This window comes from Clarias gariepinus, chromosome 5 (assembly GCF_024256425.1).
Source record: "Clarias gariepinus isolate MV-2021 ecotype Netherlands chromosome 5, CGAR_prim_01v2, whole genome shotgun sequence".
NCBI lineage: Eukaryota > Metazoa > Chordata > Actinopteri > Siluriformes > Clariidae > Clarias > Clarias gariepinus.
In genome coordinates, this window is record NC_071104.1 from 29,302,212 (window position 1) to 29,321,284 (window position 19,073).

The following is a 19,073-nucleotide window of genomic DNA, read 5'->3' on the forward strand; positions in this document are numbered from 1 at the left end:
CCATGGAGGACAGACAGGGCAGGGCTCACTGCTGAGCTCTGGCCACTGGTTCCTCAGAGACTGTCCCTTTTCATTATGTAATTCAAGTGTTAGCTTCATGTCTCTTTGTTTTCTATTGCACAAAAAATAATCAGTGTAGAAATAGCAAAAACTGTACTTTTCTACTGAACAGTAGGCAAATGCGTAAATAGTGTAAGTGTTATTTTTGCTAATTAAAGTTTACATTTACTGGAATAAAGTGTTATGATTGAAATAAATTAATGACTTTCTGACTTACATCAACCAAAATGTACATTGACGAGAACGAGAACAAAAATCATCAACCATTATTTAAGTAGAACATTTTATTAAATTCTTTCTACATACTTTAATTAGTCACACACAAGATCATACAAAAAAGTTATAAAGGACAATTATATACAAAAATCCAACACTGAACCCCAAGTTAGCAACATACATCAAAATATTAAACTGTTGAATATGTAATACAAAATAACAAAAATACTATGTCAGAGCCAAAAATAAATCTCCTGAGGATGCCATTCCAAATCCCTGACAAGGAATCATAGGTTAGAGAACACTAATTACTGTGTTCAGGTGTTCAAGTAGCAGTGCGTATTGCCCAGCACAGAGAGTGGTGTAAAAATGTGGACTGGAAAAGGAGTCTTGATGAGTGAATCTACAGTGGATTTATTTTACAGAACTCAAATTTTTTCCTTCATTGCACCTCTACTACCTTAAGAATCTCCAGTAAATACTGGATTCGCAACAGTTGTAGTTGCCTCTTTAAATAATGGATTATCAGCCTGGAGAAAGAGAGAAAGAGAAAGAGAGAGTGAGTGTGGAAACAAAACCAATAATCATGCTTACCACATGTGCCACATTATTATTATCATTAATTAATTGATTTATTTTATAAAGTATTATTAACAATAACAAAACTTATATTTAAAAAAAAATGATATCCTGAACAAACAGAACATACTTGTGCCCATTTACTGCGCTGCATCTCTTTTTCAAACCTCTTCCACTCTTTGAGGTCCTTAAAATAAAACAGTGCCTTAATGAGGATGAGAAGTAGAAGTCCAATCAATGCCACACCAGCCAGAGATCCTCCCACGATGAGTGGAACATTCGGCCCCTCAGGACATTCTAGCATAAAGGACATATACAGATTATGTAACTACTGTGCAAGAAAACTTAAATAGCTACATTTAAACCAAGTCTACTTGATGCTATTACTTAACAACAATCAATTTATTGTAGGAATTTGGAAATTTCAGGAATAATGACTTTTATCAATAAAACAACTTCGTTTATGCACCACACATAAAAATACAACTCCACTACATGAAAATAACAATTCCAATGAACAGACATTACGGATAGACATACTGATGCAGAATTTAATAAGTTATAACCACCATTTAATGATAGCTAAATACAATACCAAACCTGCTCATAGTTACTGATTAGATTACCTCTGTTCTCGAGGACTTTAACAGTATATTTGTCAAATCCATCTAGTCGAGTCATTGAGAAACTCATCCAGCATCCCTCTGAATCCTTTACTTGGCAGTTCTTCCCGAACAGGTTTTTTACTGACGAAATTTTAAGGTGCTTGCAGTTCTCTGTGCAGGTGTTTTTTTGTCCTTTGGAAAATACCTCGCATTCAATACAACTCCTGTTTAGATTTAATAAAGAGCTGTTAATATCAGCATATAAATTGAAAGTATAAAACATTTGTAGAAATAACGACGGCCTGTGGATGAGTCCACACCATGACCCTGTCTTACTGTTGTTCATCATTAAAACAAATCTGAATTAATGAAAACCTTAGAAACAAGACATTTTATTTGGACAGTCAATTTGACCTACTCTATGGACAGTCAACATCGACTAATTCTCAACAGCACGTCAAAAATTATTATTCTATCTCACATTATCATACTATATTTATTCAGTACTCTTTACATTCTCTATTAAGTCTTTTTGAAAATAATCAAACATCTTAAACTAGGGTACTCAAATGAGGTAAAGGCAAAAGAAGATAAATGATACTGTAGAGTCCCTCCTATAAAAATGAAAGTGCTATGATTTGAATCTGTAAAAGGCAGAGAGGCTGTGGAAGATGATATATATTTAGGTTGGTCTAATGTTTCTCTTACCCCGACTCTTGGCATGGTAATTTGCACCCGGTACAATCATCACAGTGAATTCCCTTGAATGGACTCTCACAAATACACTGGTTGCACACACATTTGCCACGCCCATGACACACGGTTTCCCCCGTCTGGCAACCTTCATTAGATTTCTTGCATTGACAGGCTGGTCCATCATAGTCGTCATTGCATATACAATTTCCACACCTGCAAGTTCCATTACCTACAAAAAGTACATAATTTAGATGTAAGCACTTGTTCCAAGCACTGTGTTAAATCTTATTTGGAGTGTGTGTGTGTGTGTGTGTGTGTGTGTGTGTGTGTGTGTGTGTGTGTGTGTGTGTGTAAATACCTCCACACAGTTTATTTAAGTACTTTTCACAGTGTTCATCATCACATTCACAGTAAGGACCATAGTAGGATTTGCCCCCATCAGTTTGGTGGCATTTGCACACCCCACACTCGCAGTCTCCACGCCCCTCACACTCTGTCCCATTGTCTTTTCGGCATTGAGCTCTCAAGGCAGCCTCATCTCTCATCCCCAAACTGCATTCACACCGCTGTCCCAGGTAACCAGAGATGCAGCTATGGAGAGAGTCATAAAGTGTCACGTATATACACTATTGTGTAATTTATTCTGTACAATGTGCGGGCACTGGTGGCTCAGCCATGCGAAAGGCCCGGGTTTGATTCTCAGCCAGTGCCCAAACCCCCCAGCCTCTGGACACAGTGACGTTCCCAAGTCCGGATAAAATGGGAGGGTTGCGTCAGCAAGGGCACCAGGCGTAAAACCTGTGCCAGGTTGTTGTGCGGACCGGATATTCTGCTCTGGCGCCCCTTTCCGGGAGCAGCCAAAAAACCAACAACAAACAACACTCTGTACAACGTGCAAGATGTGCAAGCAAGTGATGGTATATCAACATGAAAGGTTTGAGAATATCTGAGAATATATTATGGTTCAATAGTATAAATGCAATTAATAATTTTAAATTTTTCAGTGCAGTGTGATTATTGAAATGCTCCATTTATTGATAAATTATTTGGTTTATTTATGAATTATTTATTTAGTATTTAGTGCTAACCATGTTCTCAGATTCAATAAAGAACCACTAGAGTGATTGTGGATCTGTTAACAGTGGGTATAATTAAAAAAAAATTAAAGGTGCTGGTTAGTCATATGGTTCGTTCAGAAGAAAGAAAAGAGTTACATTTGTACTAAATACTAGAGATGGAGTAAAGTCAATAGAGTTGCTTATCATGATTCTTTTGTTGGGCAATTCATGTATTGCCACACTGTCTCCAAAATAGATTTTTTTTTAATTGAATTTATATGCTTTGGCATTTAAGGTGGTAAAACATTGCAGTTCCTATGGCCCTCAACCCTCAACTCAGATGTATAATGAGATTTAAAAAAAAAAAAGTCGCTCTGGATAAGAGCGTCTGCCAAATACCTAAATGTAAACCAAGAAAATTTAAAGCATGCAAGACCTATGTTAATGTATATGCACCTCAATTTAGATTTAAGACAGCCATGAAAATACTAAACTGCCTCTTTAAAGGTAATTTTTAAAGGGCCAAATCCCTACAAGTTCTTAGCTTAAGGGGTCAGAGATATCTGTGTCTAGGTTTTCTTACTTTTCCTAAGCTTGTATTGTAATATAAATGCTCCAAAATATTGGAAATACCAGGCCGATTCTTTTGTCTTTGCTATACATCTACAGTATAAACTGTACATCTAGATGTGCTGAACAACTTAGAACATGCCATCTTTCCTTTAAATGGTCTTATTTTTTGCAAGTAAAAAACAAAACAAAACAAGGTGTATTTGTTAGCTTTAAATGCAATACATGGGTGAAGTATCACAATCCAGCTTTTGAAAAAGATGCAGAAATTTAAAGGCCATATCGCACACTGCAACTCAGGTGTCAGTAAGAATTGAAAGCCTAGATTGCAGATAGAGAGATAGAGATGAGCCTCAAAAGGTTCCTTGACCTTTGTTCCTTTATCAAAATGATGAAGGACATGTGTAGAAAATAAAAGGGTCTGCTAAGGATCCAAAATATACAAGTTCATCAATCAACCATGGAATAGGCTCACTAATTTATTGATGATGTAACTGTAATTTATTGATGATGTAACTGATTCAAAAGTCTCCATAAACATTATCCAACAAATCCACAAATAAATGCATCATATCTGAATGAAAGGATCTTGCAGCAAAATAATGGCACAAAACACACTGGCAACACAAACAATTGGGCTTAATCAGGAGAAATGGAACGTTTTACACAGGAAAGGCATCATAATATATGAACACAACAGTCTGGTGATGGCATTGGGTCATATAAATTGTTTTTTACTTTAATTTACTTTTTCTAATACCTTCGCTCATCTAAAATTTGGGTCTGCTATCAAAGGTACTCAAGTCAAGTCAAATTTATTGTTAAAGCATATTTAACACAACTTAGTTGACCAAAGTGCTGTACAATCCTAAAATAGCTGCAGACATCGAAAAAGACAATAAAAACAGACAATAATAATTAAGTAAAATTAAACAAAATCCTAAGACCTGAGATACCGTGTTGGACTATATGTTTTAAAAGGTCACAAATATATTGAAGTGCTAAATTATTCAGGGCTTTGTAGGGTATTAACAATACTTTAACTTTGGGAACCAGTGTAAGGATGCCAAGAGAGGAGTTGTGTTCCTGTTTATGTGTTCCCTTGAAAAACAGCAGCATTTTGGACCAGTTGCAACCATGCAATTGAGGCCTGGCCAACACCAACATAAAGGGCATTACAATAATAAAGCTGACTAAAAATGAAAGCTTGTATTACCTTTTCAATATATATATTTTTTTTGTTAAAAACATCTTTAAAAAAATGTAGCTTTAAGAACAGAGCCAATACGCCTATCCAGTTTAAAAATCACTGTCCAATAAAACACCCAGGTTTCTAGCAGTTGGTTTTACATAAGATTGAAGGGAACACGTCTCAGTGAAAGTCAACACAAGCTCCACTGGGTCCAAATACCAGCAATTCAGTTTTAGTCTCATTAAATTTACTGAATGCAGTGTCGGTCTCAAGCCCGAATAAAATTGGAGGGTTGCATCAAGAAGGGCATCCGACATAAAATCTGTGCTAAGTTGTAGTGCGGACTGGGTGTTCCGCTGTGGCGACCCCTTGCGGGTGCAGCCGAAAGACCAACAACAACAAATTTACAGCCATATACGCTTTGACATCTTCTAGGCATTCCAAAAGTGCTGTTTCAAAAAACTGTAGCCCTCTGTTTTAAAGCAAGATATATTTAAATATCATCTGCAAAACAGCGAAAAGACATCCTGTACTTCCTAATAATGGATCCAAATGGATCCTAATCCTAAACATTTAAGAGGGCAGATACATCCCTTTAACTTTAAAACCAGACTGGAACACCTTAAAAATGCCATGTGGATCCAAATAAGACTGGAGCTGTACAGAGACAATTTTCACCAGTAGTCCAGAAAGAAACAGTAACTTATAGATTTTGGTCAGATATTGGTCTGAGGTTAGACAGAATTGAGGGATCCTCTTTAGGTTTATTTTTTTATTAATGGCTGCACCACAGCATGCTTAAAAGTTTCAGGCAAAACACCAGTGGTCGGACTAATATTAAACATTTTCTGAACCACTGGTCCAATAGTATGAAAGATCTATTTAAAAAATCGAGAAGGGATAAAGGTACAATGTCCTCAGCTGTTTAACTCATCTAGATATAAATTAAAGAACCAGGCAAATGATGTAAATGTAAACAATGCTAATTGTGCATGACTAGATTTGTAAAATGGCGGAACCAGCAACAACAACAACAACAATGCTACCAACAGCAGAAATAATCACAACACATTTAATTTTTTTCCATACCTGCATGTGCCACAGAAAATTCTGCCGTGATTATTACAGTACTCATGTAGTCCAGTTGGATTGTCGCACTCGCACTTGCATCGTGTTGTAACCAAAACCTTTAGTTTTTCATTGAACCCCAATGGACCAATGTTCAAGGTCTTGGAGGCATCAAGGCATTTTGCTGCCTTTACAGTCACATCAAAAATCACCTGAAGAGAAAATTGTAGGGACACCACAAAGCAGAATAAGCTGGAATATACAGTACTATTGGGCAATAAATCATGTGTTTATGTATTTTATGATGTTTATCACTATATGCAACAAGTACACAAGTACACTCTACTACTATAAAATTATAATGAGATTTGGTAATTGGGCATCACTATGAAATTTAAACGTTTTGTTACAAATTAAAAATTGTATTAAAATGCTTTAGGTCAAAATGAAATGAGTTGTACTGTGTGCTATTGTACCTCTTTACCAATGCCAACATTGTTGCATGTCCCCTTTTCACTAGACTTTCCTCCTCCTTCACAATTAGATGTGTATGTTACTGATATGTCTTCTGGGAGTGCATCATGGGTCACAATTATATTTGAGGAGAGTTTCTGTGAAAAATATTTTAATCAGAAATATGTAAGCAAAAAAACTTGCACTTACAATTACATAAATCCAGACAGCTAGATAGATAAATTAATCACTTTATACAGGATATATTTATACACTGATCAGCCATAACATCAACACTACTGCCAGGTGAACTGTACACTGATGACCAACCATATCCCAGCAAACTGGTGACAGGATCATGGGCACCCATGGCTCATTTATGGCCATTCCCGCATGATTGGTCTAATCTGGTCCAATCGCACAGAAAAGCCAACGCAGGAAAAATTGCCTAAAAAAGTAAAAGGTAAATGCTGGCCATGATAGAAAGGGACCAGAACATCCACTGCATGACAGAATGCTGTGCACGGGGCCAGTTTGCAAGGAACCCAAGGCTGCCGACTTAATCCCTTCAAGCACCCATGGGATGCCCTGGACGAAAAAAAACAAGACACCGCATCACACACTCAGAGGCCCTGTGGAGCCACTCCCTAAGGCCCACGGGCACAAACAGAACATAAAACCTAGATGGGTTTTTTAATGTTAGTTGATTTAATGTTTTGGCTGATCTGTGTATATAGTTATTACAAAGAAATGTATCAAATTCTGTGTAAAGGGTTGTAAAATAAAAGGTTCCTCACATTGTATGCATCCACAATTAGGTTTACCACATTGCTTGAATCTTTACTTAGTACTCCGACTTCTGACTTAGGAATGAGTTTACTCAGCTCCTTGAGAAGAAAACAGCCTTATATCACAAAGGATACTCCTTAGCTCACAAACATTTTATGTTAATACAGATATTAAGAGCATAATACTTACTTTGTAAATAAGTGACACATCTTCAGTTACAGCAAAAATAGGCTGTATGTTTTGCTCTTCCAACTTCCTGGCTATCTGACCAACCGATGGGTAATCCTGACAGGGACAGTTTAATCAAGACACTTGTTGTATTTTTAAAATACTTTATAGAACACAATGTATTACTCTAAAAGTATTCAAACATACCCAAGTGTTGCTTTTGCTGTACATGTGATTACTATCTAACTGACATGTCTCTTGGTTAGGTTCAAGGATGCCAGCAAGTTTCCCATCACCTGCCATATGGAAGCCAGCATCGGTGGCCAGCACCAGAAGCCGTGTGCTGTTTCCCCAGCCGATCTTATCCTGTGCATGATTAAAAAAAACGAGAGATGCATGACTATATAACTATTTGTATGGCAATCTGAGAAAACCAATTAATTACTCCATGGCTGAACTCAAAGTAACAAAAGATTTTTGACCCAAATTGAGATTTTTTCTTTTTAAGTTGATAATATGCTGTGGCTTGACATATTTTAGCAAAGCTGTCAAATTTTATCAAAACAATAGAACTGGATAAATTAAACTGGGATAATGTCGATTTAATTAGGAACACCTGGACATTCTTGCAGTTATCAGCCAATCCAACAGCAGCACAATGCAAAAATCATGCAAGTTCTGTGACTTCAATAGTGGCACAAAGCAGAAAAGCAACTTGGTATGCACAAAACATTGAAGTGGGCTATAATAGCAAAATACCATAATGGGTTTCACTCCTGTCAGCAAAGTACAGGAATCATGGGCAGTGACTTAAACTAAACAGTTACAGACTAGAAACAATTGGATAGCTGCATAAATGAGCAGGTGTGCAAATATTCCTATTAAAGTGTACTGTGTGTGTGTGTGTGTGTGTGTGTGTGTGTGTGTGTGTGTGTGTGTGTGTGTGTGTTCAAAAAGGCACAGTTTGCCGAAATGAAGAGTTTTCCTGAGCTGATTGTATTAGCACAAAAATATATATATTATAAGTAAAGTCTCACCACACAGGTGACAACTTGCATGATGGCATCCAGACCTCCCTCTGGCGAGTCCAAGTTGCCCGATATTTTCTGTTCTGAGACTATTTTAGTGAATTTATTCCCATCCGCTGTAAGACTTAGAACATGCTTATAGCCAAACGCTGGCTGACATTCCAGTGCTTTGGCTGGACAAGGCTTTTTTAATTTTTCTTCAGTTGTGTCCGTAAATGGAAGAAGTGTTTTATCAACAAATGAGCCAAAGCCTGAAAAAATAAACCAGGTTACTGCAGCAGTCATATCAAGATTAAAACATACATAGTCATGTTAAAGAAAAAATCCACCCTGAACAAATTGAGTGTATTAATTTTTTTTAATAAACAGGTAAACCTCAATTTTAAGATTTTTTAAATAAGGAAATTCTGAGTTTACCATTCTAGTTGAAATCTTCTACATGCTTGTCTAAGTGTTGTATTTTTACAAGATTAATAGTTTCCTACATTACTTACAATACCATTCAGCCACACACTGTTAGTGGCGTCAGTGCGATTTATGGTATTGTTTAAACTCCACTAAAGAAACTAGGGCAGCAGCACTTGTGTCCTTTCAACTGTCTATCTCTTTCATTTTCATCTGTACATGGATTGACCAACAAAGGTTACATTTACATGCCAATATCACAGCAAACTCTCTCATGCTCTATAATTTTTTTGTAATCTATTCTTTTTTTGCTAATTGCTAATGGGTCGACTCTCTACTGTACTCAGCATAACTGTGCATTGCACTCTGGTTACTTGGCTCCAATATTCTTTGTCTATTTTATTATTTTCCACCTACTGTAGAAATCTACTTTGTAACCTTTCCTGCTAACCTGTCACATAAATAATAAAAATATAATTAACTAGCTTCAAACTGCATCACATTTTAGTATTCTAATAAAAAATATGCATAAATATGTAATAGGGTAAAGTCTTCTTTTACTATCCTCATCATATCTTTTTTTTTTTTTTTACCTATCCTTGCAGTTCCGGTGATCTCCTTCAGCTTTACAAGTATTTTTGTCCCCAGATCCTTTACATTCTTCAAGTCATCATCCATTGAGTAGGACAAATCCATTAGATAGTACAGATCAACAGGGTAACCCTGTGCCCTTTTAAATTTAAGCTGGAATGTGAAGGCATCACCTAAAAATCAAATTTATACAAAGAAAAAAAAAATTATAGTATTGTTAACAATATTTAAACATTTTAAACACTGCTATCTCCAGACCTGAACCAACTTTGGATTTTTTTTCTTAGCAAAGAACACCCTGGTTACATTAGTTTTTATATATTTGTATTTGTTTTTAAGGAGATATGTGTATTGTTCTATTATTTTAAGTTACCATACCTGGCCGTAAACTGAGTTCAATATCTTGTGGCTGCAGTTGAACTGGATTGCTGCCTGACGATGACAGTGGTTTGTTACGATTAAGTTTAAGGTCACTAGGTGGGTTCACTATCTTATTCTGTTTACATCCTCTTTCCTTAAGCTTTGCCTCTGTGTCACATCGTACTGCTTCTGGCTCTCCAGGCTTGGTGAAATTCTGTATTAGAAGAACAGAAAATTTATCTCAAAATGTTTGTATTTCCAATGTCTTCAGTAGAGTAATTTGCTAAACAAGTACATATAAATAACTTAGTCAGTGAAATCACTGTGCCCTGAGTGGATAGCACACAACATTGTAAATAAAGCACTACACTGAATGGCTTAAAAAAAAAAAAAAAAAAAAAAATTACCCATGAATTGAGTGTCAAGTAAATTTGGAAAAAATCTTTGACTCAGTGATCAGTAACAAGCCTATGACATTTGGTAGCTCTTCTTATTATATATATACAATATAAATCAAGTTCAGTCTTGCTAAATTGGAAAGTTTAAGAGAATTCAGATATTACATTTTTAAATGCTTTCGCAACAGAATCTAAGTTTTAAAAAATAAAAATGTAGTTAATTTGTTTTCAATCCAGAGGATGCATATGCCTTTAGGACAATACAAATGTTATAATACTAAACCAGTAGATTATTTATTTATTTAGTTTATCCTCATTCATCTTCTTCAAATTCAATTTAAACTTTATTTAATCCCATCACCTACATAAGATTAACACTTCGGTGTTCAAGGGTTAATTTAATACTTTTCCATTACTGCTTTTTATATTAATGTTAGCATATGCAATGAAAATAAGTTATTGTATTAACGTACACAAAATGAAGCCTACTCACCAAGTCCACGCACCAAGTGCAACTGGGTCCAGACTTAATGCAATCATCACATGACACCACTGATGATTTTATACATTCCTCCAGAGAGTAAACTGGTACAAAAAGTACATAAATAACTAAATAACCTTGTGTTGTTTATGTGAAATCATATGCATTAATTATGCACTGTAGATAAATACATAAATCATCTCATTCGTTGTGATAGAATTTTTATCCTTACCATATTGTCCAAACAACATCAGGAGAATGATCCTCATTGCCTGTGGCATTTTCTATTGAAAAACATCACATTGTTTTATGATTAATGATATAATAACAACAGCACCTTACAGATCTTAAACAGCTTTCAATATGGACAGATAGACAGATAGATAAAAAAAACAAACGCAGTAAAGAACATTTATTATAAATATACCATCTATTTTATTCATTTTAATGAATTAAATGAACACTAAACACGCGGTTTGTCATGTTGTTTATGCTTTTAAAAAATTATATATATATTAACTATATTAACTATATGCCCATATATAATACCCAGCCACCAAGATGCAGGGCATACTCAGGGCCAGGACCAAGCCTGGAGAAATGCGTGGGGTGTGGCTGGAAGGGTATCCGTAAAGCCTGTGCCAATAACAGTAAAACCTGTGCCAATAACTTGTGGGTTAAATGATCTAATGTGTAAAATAAAAAAAATATATATATTTTTTCAAATCTTTAAATCCACACATTTGTTCTCTGTACTGTTTAGGTCACTGATGGCCTCCACCGATCTCACGGAACTCAGGTGCTAACCAATCACAGGGCACAGGCTAACTAATCACAGGGCACACACACACACACACACACAAGTGCAAGTGTTCACACTGTAGCAGGAAACTAGAGTACCCGGAGGAAACTTTCCACACACAGACCAGAGATGAGAACTCCTAACCCATTTCTAACCATTAATCAATGATGCTGTTTCAAATGTTTAAATGTAAAAGACACACCAACCTTTCTTAGAATATAATAAGGTATTACATCCCCTCTTATACATGATGATATAAAGATATGCTGTAGACCTACTCGGAAACAATTGGTCTAAGATGGGGTAGAAGTAAGCTTATGGCACACCATATACAAACAGCACCACCTTGTGATGAATATCATTATATCACACTGTCATTTTAGTTTTTCACTTCATGGACCAGCCCAGCAACTCAGTGGTTAGTATAGTTTCCTTGCACCTCTAGGGTGGGAGGTTCATATCTCGCCCCTGTGTGCAGAGTATGTTCGCCATTTGCTTTGTGGGTTTCCTTTGACTGTCTAAAGATACATGCATTTTAGTCTGACTGGTGTTTTCCAATTTAACATAGTGTGTCATTGGGTGTGTGTGTGATGTGTGTGTGTGTGCGCGTGTGCGTCTTTGTCCTTATGACCCTATCCATGCTGTTCCATGCCTTATGCCCTGGGCTTAAATCTAACACAGGATAAGCGATGTGGAAAATGAACAAACACTCACTTCTCTTTTTGGCATTATATGAACAGCTGGACTTGGACTCATCTAAGCTGTTATGTCTTTTTTTCAGTTGTCATTTTGTAAGAGGAAGCCACACACATTTAGAAACAAGGAATATGAGTGTATGAAGTGTAGAAAAAAAAAACAATAGCTACAAACCTTTTTGAAAATCTTAAATCTTGGGCCAAAAATATATGTTTTGTGGTAATTTTGACGTAATAGTAACAAATCTTTTCGGGAAAAATCACAAGCGATACTGTAAGCAATTCCCAGTTCTTATATCCTTATAATTGGATATTCTTTCATTTATGAACCTGATTGTAATGAGATACATGACAATGATGCTAAAGATAGGATGACACCATGAAACTACTAAGTCAAGGGTTTTGCAAGAAACAATTGCATCACGGAAGTGTTAGAACAGCATGTTACAGAGAAGGGCGTTAAAGTTCTGCTCTGCACATTGCAAGTGTGAACTGCCATAAATGGTCAGACCTTCATACTTTTATTGTCTTTATTTACAGTGATTATTTTCTATCACAAAATGCTGTGTTCAGGTGCAATCACAGCCATTAAAATAACTCTTCAAATATTATAAATGCCGTGGTACTGTTTGTAATATCTGACACATGAGGTATGTTAGGATGAAATGAGATTGATTATAAGGAAGTATAGTGAAATGTTTTCTTCTTCTTGAAGGATAACCAGTAACCAAGCAATAATTGTGAATATGTAGCCTGTGTAAATATGCACTGTAATGGGAAAATGGTATGAAAAAAAACAAACAAATAAAACCGTAAATGAAATATTTTATATAATGTATAACACTGAAAAAGAGATCAGCAGAGAGAGAGAGAGACAGAAGGACAGAGAGAGCGAGAGAGAGATAAGATTGTTTCTCTATACCAGTATAACGGTCTGCCAGATTATGCCTTACATAATAACCCATAATGACATCAAGCTGTGGCATGTTTTTTACACTCATCTGAAAAAACATCTGCTGAATTCTCATGAGCTATTACAAATTATGTCAAGAACATGTGATGTGGAAAATTAAAATAAAATGTAATTCCTAATTAAAGCAGAAAATAGCAAGCATTTAAACTTTAAGTAATTAAACTGTTTCCTTTGATTACTTACGGATCTTGAAATGTTGTTTTTCAAACCAGAAGATCACAAGAAATGTTCACTTCCTGCCTCTAAAGAACTGTTGCTTGAGCGCGCAAGATGGAAAGTGTAGAAATGCAGCCCATTTGGCAAAAGGCAGGGGAGGAAGAAGACCGCCCTACAACAATACATGGGAGGGAAATGGTACAGAGAAGCGAAAGAAAAAGTAAGCATAGCATTTTAAGACTGTAAAAAGCCATACACAATCCCAAGCACACACTCTTTGATTTTTTTCCTAAACAGTACATTTAATCACTTGGACTTGATCTTAATAAACTTTCTGGACTCTCTTAAGAACCCTCAGCAAGAGTGTGGACAAACTCAAAAGCCTAATGAAATGTACTGGCTTCAGGCAACTTTGAGCAAACTTTGGCAAAACATCCGCGAGACAGGAATTTTAATTAGATTACAACTTACATAATCACACTTCTTTTTTAGCCGCACTGTTTTAGTGTGTATGGCGCCCTGGATGAAAATAATAGATACATTTTGCCTAAACAAACTTATTATACAAGGGTTATACAAGACTGTTTAATTACATCAAACATCATCATCTTTGATGTACAATTCATCAAAGGGATGAGTGGAATAGCATAGAGTAAAGCAGCATGTGTTTCTTCTTTGCCTCCTTTTTGCATTTTTTTTTTTTTTTACTCTTATTTTTTCTCTAAACTTTCTACCCCAACCCCCAGGTCCGGAACCCATCCCTATACCACCAAACACACACACACACACACACACACACACACACACACACACACACACACACACACACACACACACACACACACACACACACACACACAAGAGTCAAATCTGAGCCATTTCACAGACTTCTTACAGTATATTATATAACCTATTCATATATTATGAAAAAAATACAATGATTTCACACAAAACAGTAGAATGAAATATGACTGCAAAACTGTAGGCTATATATTGACAGTATATATTGACACTCTTTTACAAAGAGACCTTGCTTGAGAGACCTTCCCAATTAATACCCTGCCTTACTCAGTGCACCAACAAGTTTAAGTGTCCCACAAGTGACATGAAAAATAGCAAACAAGCAATAGAAAAAACTTTTTTTTTCATTAAGGGCAAGCTGCTGCACATGCATCTATATATAAAATCGCCCCTGGGTATCATATAACTTATAATAGTAGTAGTTCTCTGGCGTGCAGTAAATCTCTCAACTATTTTCAGCTATTTGCATACAATTTTCATGCCAATTGTTTCCATTCATTTTAACAAATGTAGAAAAAAAACATTCTGCATTCAAATGTTTAATATGACATTTTTAAACCACAATCAACAGTTCCTTCTTTTTTAAAGGAAATAAAAAAGTCTTATTTCGAATAAATGCATGTCATAAATGGTCATATCCACAATTTCCGATTAAAAGTAAAATGTAAAGAATATATTACCTTTTGTTTTGTTTTGTTTTTTTTCTACAGTTTGGCAAGAACAGAAATAGGGGCTAAAGTGTGCACAGATTTAATAAGACTGGGCAACTGAAGATTGGGGAAATACCAGATGAGGCAATTTTCAACTGAACAATTTCAGTAAGCCCACAAACACTGACATTTCTGTTCTTGGGTGACCGGAGTGAAAACGATCCTTTGATGTGAGCATATGACTCCCAGTGTATCTTCCTCAACCTTTGGTGTGTTTGGTGTTTTGATATGCCTTTCTCACCACTGTTGAACAGAGTGGTTCTATTGGACATTCAGCATAAATAAAGCTCTGCATTTTCTCATGACCTCTCTCAGAAAGAAGGTATTTCTGCAAAGAAAACTGCTGCCCAGTGTTTTTGAGTCCTCTGTGTAAACTTGATAAAAAGTGTTATGTAAATCTTAGAAGATTCAGAAAATCACAAACCAGCCTGTCTGTCACTTTTTTGCTGGTTTAATGTAAAAATTATTCAGAGCTCTTGCCTGGTGCACACACACACACACACACACAGTTGCAAGAGAAAATTAAGGTTTTAGAATGTGATCTGATCTTCATCAAAGTCAATATACAAATACGATGTGCCTGAAATACTGTAATGATTTAAAAAAACAGGTCTTTATTGAGAACAACCATAAAAACATAGTGCTATTGTAATATGTATACAGTGGAACCTTGGATTGCGAGTAACTTTGTCTGTGAGTGTTTTGCAAGACGATGTACATGTTTCAATAAATTTATACTAGTTAAACAAGCGAGGTCTTGATATACAAGTACTGTAGTGTGACCATGTATGTATGTGCATGTGTGTAAAGCATTTGTTATTATTTTGTGTCCGAGTGTAGTAACATTGTGGGACTGTGGCTATTCTACTAAAATGTGGGTGCCCAGTCAAAATGACCTGAAGAGCGCAACAAAGACTCATCAATGAGGTAAAGAAACAACCCAGAGTGATGGCCAAAGATTTAAAGGCATCACTGGAACTGGCTAACATTTGTTCCTGAGTCTACAGGACATAAAACATTGAACAAGCAGGGTGTCCATGGCCGGACACCACAAAGGAAGCTATTGCTTACTAAAAAGAACATTGCTCCACTCCTAAAGATTGCAAAAGAGCACATTGACACTCCACAACAATATTGGCCAATATTTTTTGTGCACTTAGGAAACTAATATTGAACAATTTGGAAAGAACACGCAGCACTACATCTGGTATAAAAAGGGTATCACATAACATCATGACAACATTATCCCGACCGTAAAGCAGTGGCAATCATTAATTAATTGCAAATATTGTTTTTATGAGTAAGTGTTAGAAGTACTTTAATGATTGCACTATGAAGGGCTACAATTATATAGAAACCAACTGCAATACTCACAAACAAACAAACAAACAAACAAACAAACAAACAAATAACACCAAAAAATAGACATAAAATTAAATAGCTAATCACATTGTCATGTAATGGTGAACTGGTACATTTAGATACCGTCTTTCCCCACTCTGATCACTTTTGATTAGGTTTGCTTATGGTTGCTTTACGTCCCAGGGAGCCCTCATTTTATATTTCCTTCTGGCTCTTCCTTTTAATTATGCTGGCATAGTTAGTCCTGCCGTTGTCCTTGATTGTACTCTGCACAAAACATACTTTATAAACCATGACCTTATACAATACATGACTGTTTGCATATTCAACTGTTCTCTCTCTCTGTCTGTTGAGCTATACTGTACATGATACGCCTGAGTTACTTGAGATCCTGACCCCTTTAGACCTCTGGACATTGGACATTTGCCCTGCTTCTGGTTAAAGTTCTCATCATATACTGTAAAGGTTCCCCGGCTCACTGCTGAGCATAGCCCCATGTGATCTGCTAGAGATGCATGTGGTGACTGGGGATGGTTTCATTTGACCAGGAAGATGGTCTTGGACTCGGCAGATGCAGGCAGTTTTCTCTGACTTCAGCCAATTTAGGACTAAAATTCCAACAAACTCTATCTAAGTCTCCAACAACAAAACTGGACTTCATATTATCTTATAAACAACTTTCAATTCAATTAAATTAAATTCAATTTTATTTATATAGCGCTTTTAACAATGGTCATTGTCCCAAAGCAGCATCACAAAAAAAAAAAATTAAAGATTTTTTTTTTTTAAGAAAAGAAAAGAAAAGAAAATATTTGGAAGTATGTATGTGTGAGAAAAATGTGTCTAGATAATAATGAAATGAATGAATGATGAATGAAATGTCTCTGATGAGCAAGCCAAGGGTGACGGCGACAGTGGCAAGGAAAAACTCCCTGAGATGGCAATAGGAAGAAACCTTGAGAGGAACCAGACTCAGCAGGGAACCCATCCTCATCTGGGTGATAACAGAGAGAAATAACATCAAGTGTGTTGTGCAGGTGAAAGTTCAATATATCAGAAGTTGTGTAGATTCAGTTCAGCAGTAGGTGCAGAGGGCAGATGGGGTCAGATCACTGGAAGCACAGGAGCAGGATGTGTAGCTCCAGCCATCATAAAGCAGAATCTAGCTGGAGCAGGTCCTTCTCAAGATGCCTTAGAAACCTCGCAGGGTTGGCCTTTGTCTACTGAAGCTGGCACAATCTCCAGATGTCTTTCCCGTTATACTGATTTTTCTGCCTCATACTGTAGCACGCATAATGACCAAATCAGTCGATACTAGATCTATCTGCTATCACCAAAATGAGGATGAGTTTCTCTTTAGCCGGAACTAGGACTTTAATCAAGATTTCAGGTTATATGCTGCAAGCTTAAAATGTTTCACTTTTAAGTTCAGATTAATAATTTTCTAACACCTTATAGTTAAATGGACCCCAACTGTGTTCTGCAAATTCCACAAATTATCCTGTGATTATGATATTATGTTAAAGTATATTATAAAAGATACTCATTTGTAAATTGATTTGTCTTATCCTACACAATAAAGCATTTATAATAGTGCAGGGAATTTAAATGTGTACTAGGAAAAGGTCTTATCATACACAAAATATACAAAACTTATCAAGTAAAATTTTAAGGAAATCATTCCCATTATTCTTGTTTTAGTTTAAATGTCTACAATGGCAACTTTATTTAAAACAAACAAACAAACAAAAACACAAACAAACAAATAAATTGTGTAATACTGTAAGTACATATATTACTGCACATTAATGTTTTTCAGTCATTTTTAAGGCAGAAATAAGAAGGAACTTCCTTCTTTTTCTCAGATTTGTTGTCTACCCAGGTCAGGGTAAAGAAAATAGGACAACATGATGCAACCTTTTCACTCTACACACAAATGAAAAAGAAAGATGCATTCGTGTCATTTTAAACTTACTATAACTTCAACAAACATATTCTATTTGGTTAACAGTGTTAATCAATGTCTTAAAACGAATAGTGTGGTTTACACCAGTTCCTGATTTTTTCCCCTATGACACGGAAACAATTTGAAACCATGCACATCATGGAATAAAAAAGGCCAGTCTTTTCATCTTGTGGTAAACTTAGCAGAAGTACTGCCTACACATTGCTTCAAACAAGCCATTCACATAGCACACAAACTGTATATAGATAATGATCCGGGATTATTCGGAACTATTTATGTATTTTATTAGCAAGTTCCTACAAGTTCCTTTTTTTTTGTTGTCCCATGTCGCTTAGCAATATTTAAGGCTGTGACATTTAGAGCCTTAGATATTGCTAAGTGGTACCTCATTGCTAGTTTTTTTAAAGTAAAATGTTTTATTTGTATTTTCTGTTGGATAGGATGTAGCAATTTCAAACGTTTTTCCAAATTCTTTATTTTTGTTTCCCATTACCTTCATTTTGGATGGCAATCCATGTATAAGCTACTTATCAGCTGATCATCTCACCTGTCATTACATTGATAAAATTTCTATTTTACAAATTAAATGTTATTTAAAATCTGTACTATGCAAACATGGCAATTTTATACCATATGGCATAAAAACCCTCTGATTTAAAAAGCCATTTCATTTTTAGGGTGATATTCAAATATTTTAAATATCTATCATATTTCAAAAATTGATATACAGTACACTACCTGCCCCTTAAAACAGTCACAACTTGGTTGTTAATAAGTAAATAGTTAAGAGCCTATAAACAGGGGATTACTGCAGGGAATTAATGCTTCAGCTAAATATATTCTTTTTCAACACTAACTGTTGCAGTAAGTAGCTTCTCATATATTTAACAG

General features: G+C 35.7%; 1 protein-coding gene across 1 annotated transcript; it reads right to left on the reverse strand.

The window, feature by feature from the left end:
- Positions 1 to 326: 326 nt before the first annotated feature.
- Positions 327 to 13,522, reverse strand: itgb2 (integrin, beta 2). Its single transcript, XM_053496369.1, has 16 exons — positions 13,371 to 13,522; positions 10,950 to 11,001; positions 10,730 to 10,821; positions 9,857 to 10,052; positions 9,481 to 9,651; positions 8,492 to 8,733; positions 7,662 to 7,820; positions 7,476 to 7,571; positions 7,295 to 7,384; positions 6,521 to 6,655; positions 6,066 to 6,256; positions 2,515 to 2,747; positions 2,169 to 2,385; positions 1,482 to 1,684; positions 986 to 1,152; positions 327 to 806 (listed from the first exon to the last, which is right to left on the reverse strand). The coding sequence occupies exons 2-16, from the start codon at positions 10,996 to 10,998 to the stop codon at positions 738 to 740; spliced, it is 2,310 nt and encodes a 769-aa protein (XP_053352344.1). The 5' UTR covers positions 10,999 to 11,001; positions 13,371 to 13,522; the 3' UTR covers positions 327 to 737.
- Positions 13,523 to 19,073: the final 5,551 nt, after the last annotated feature.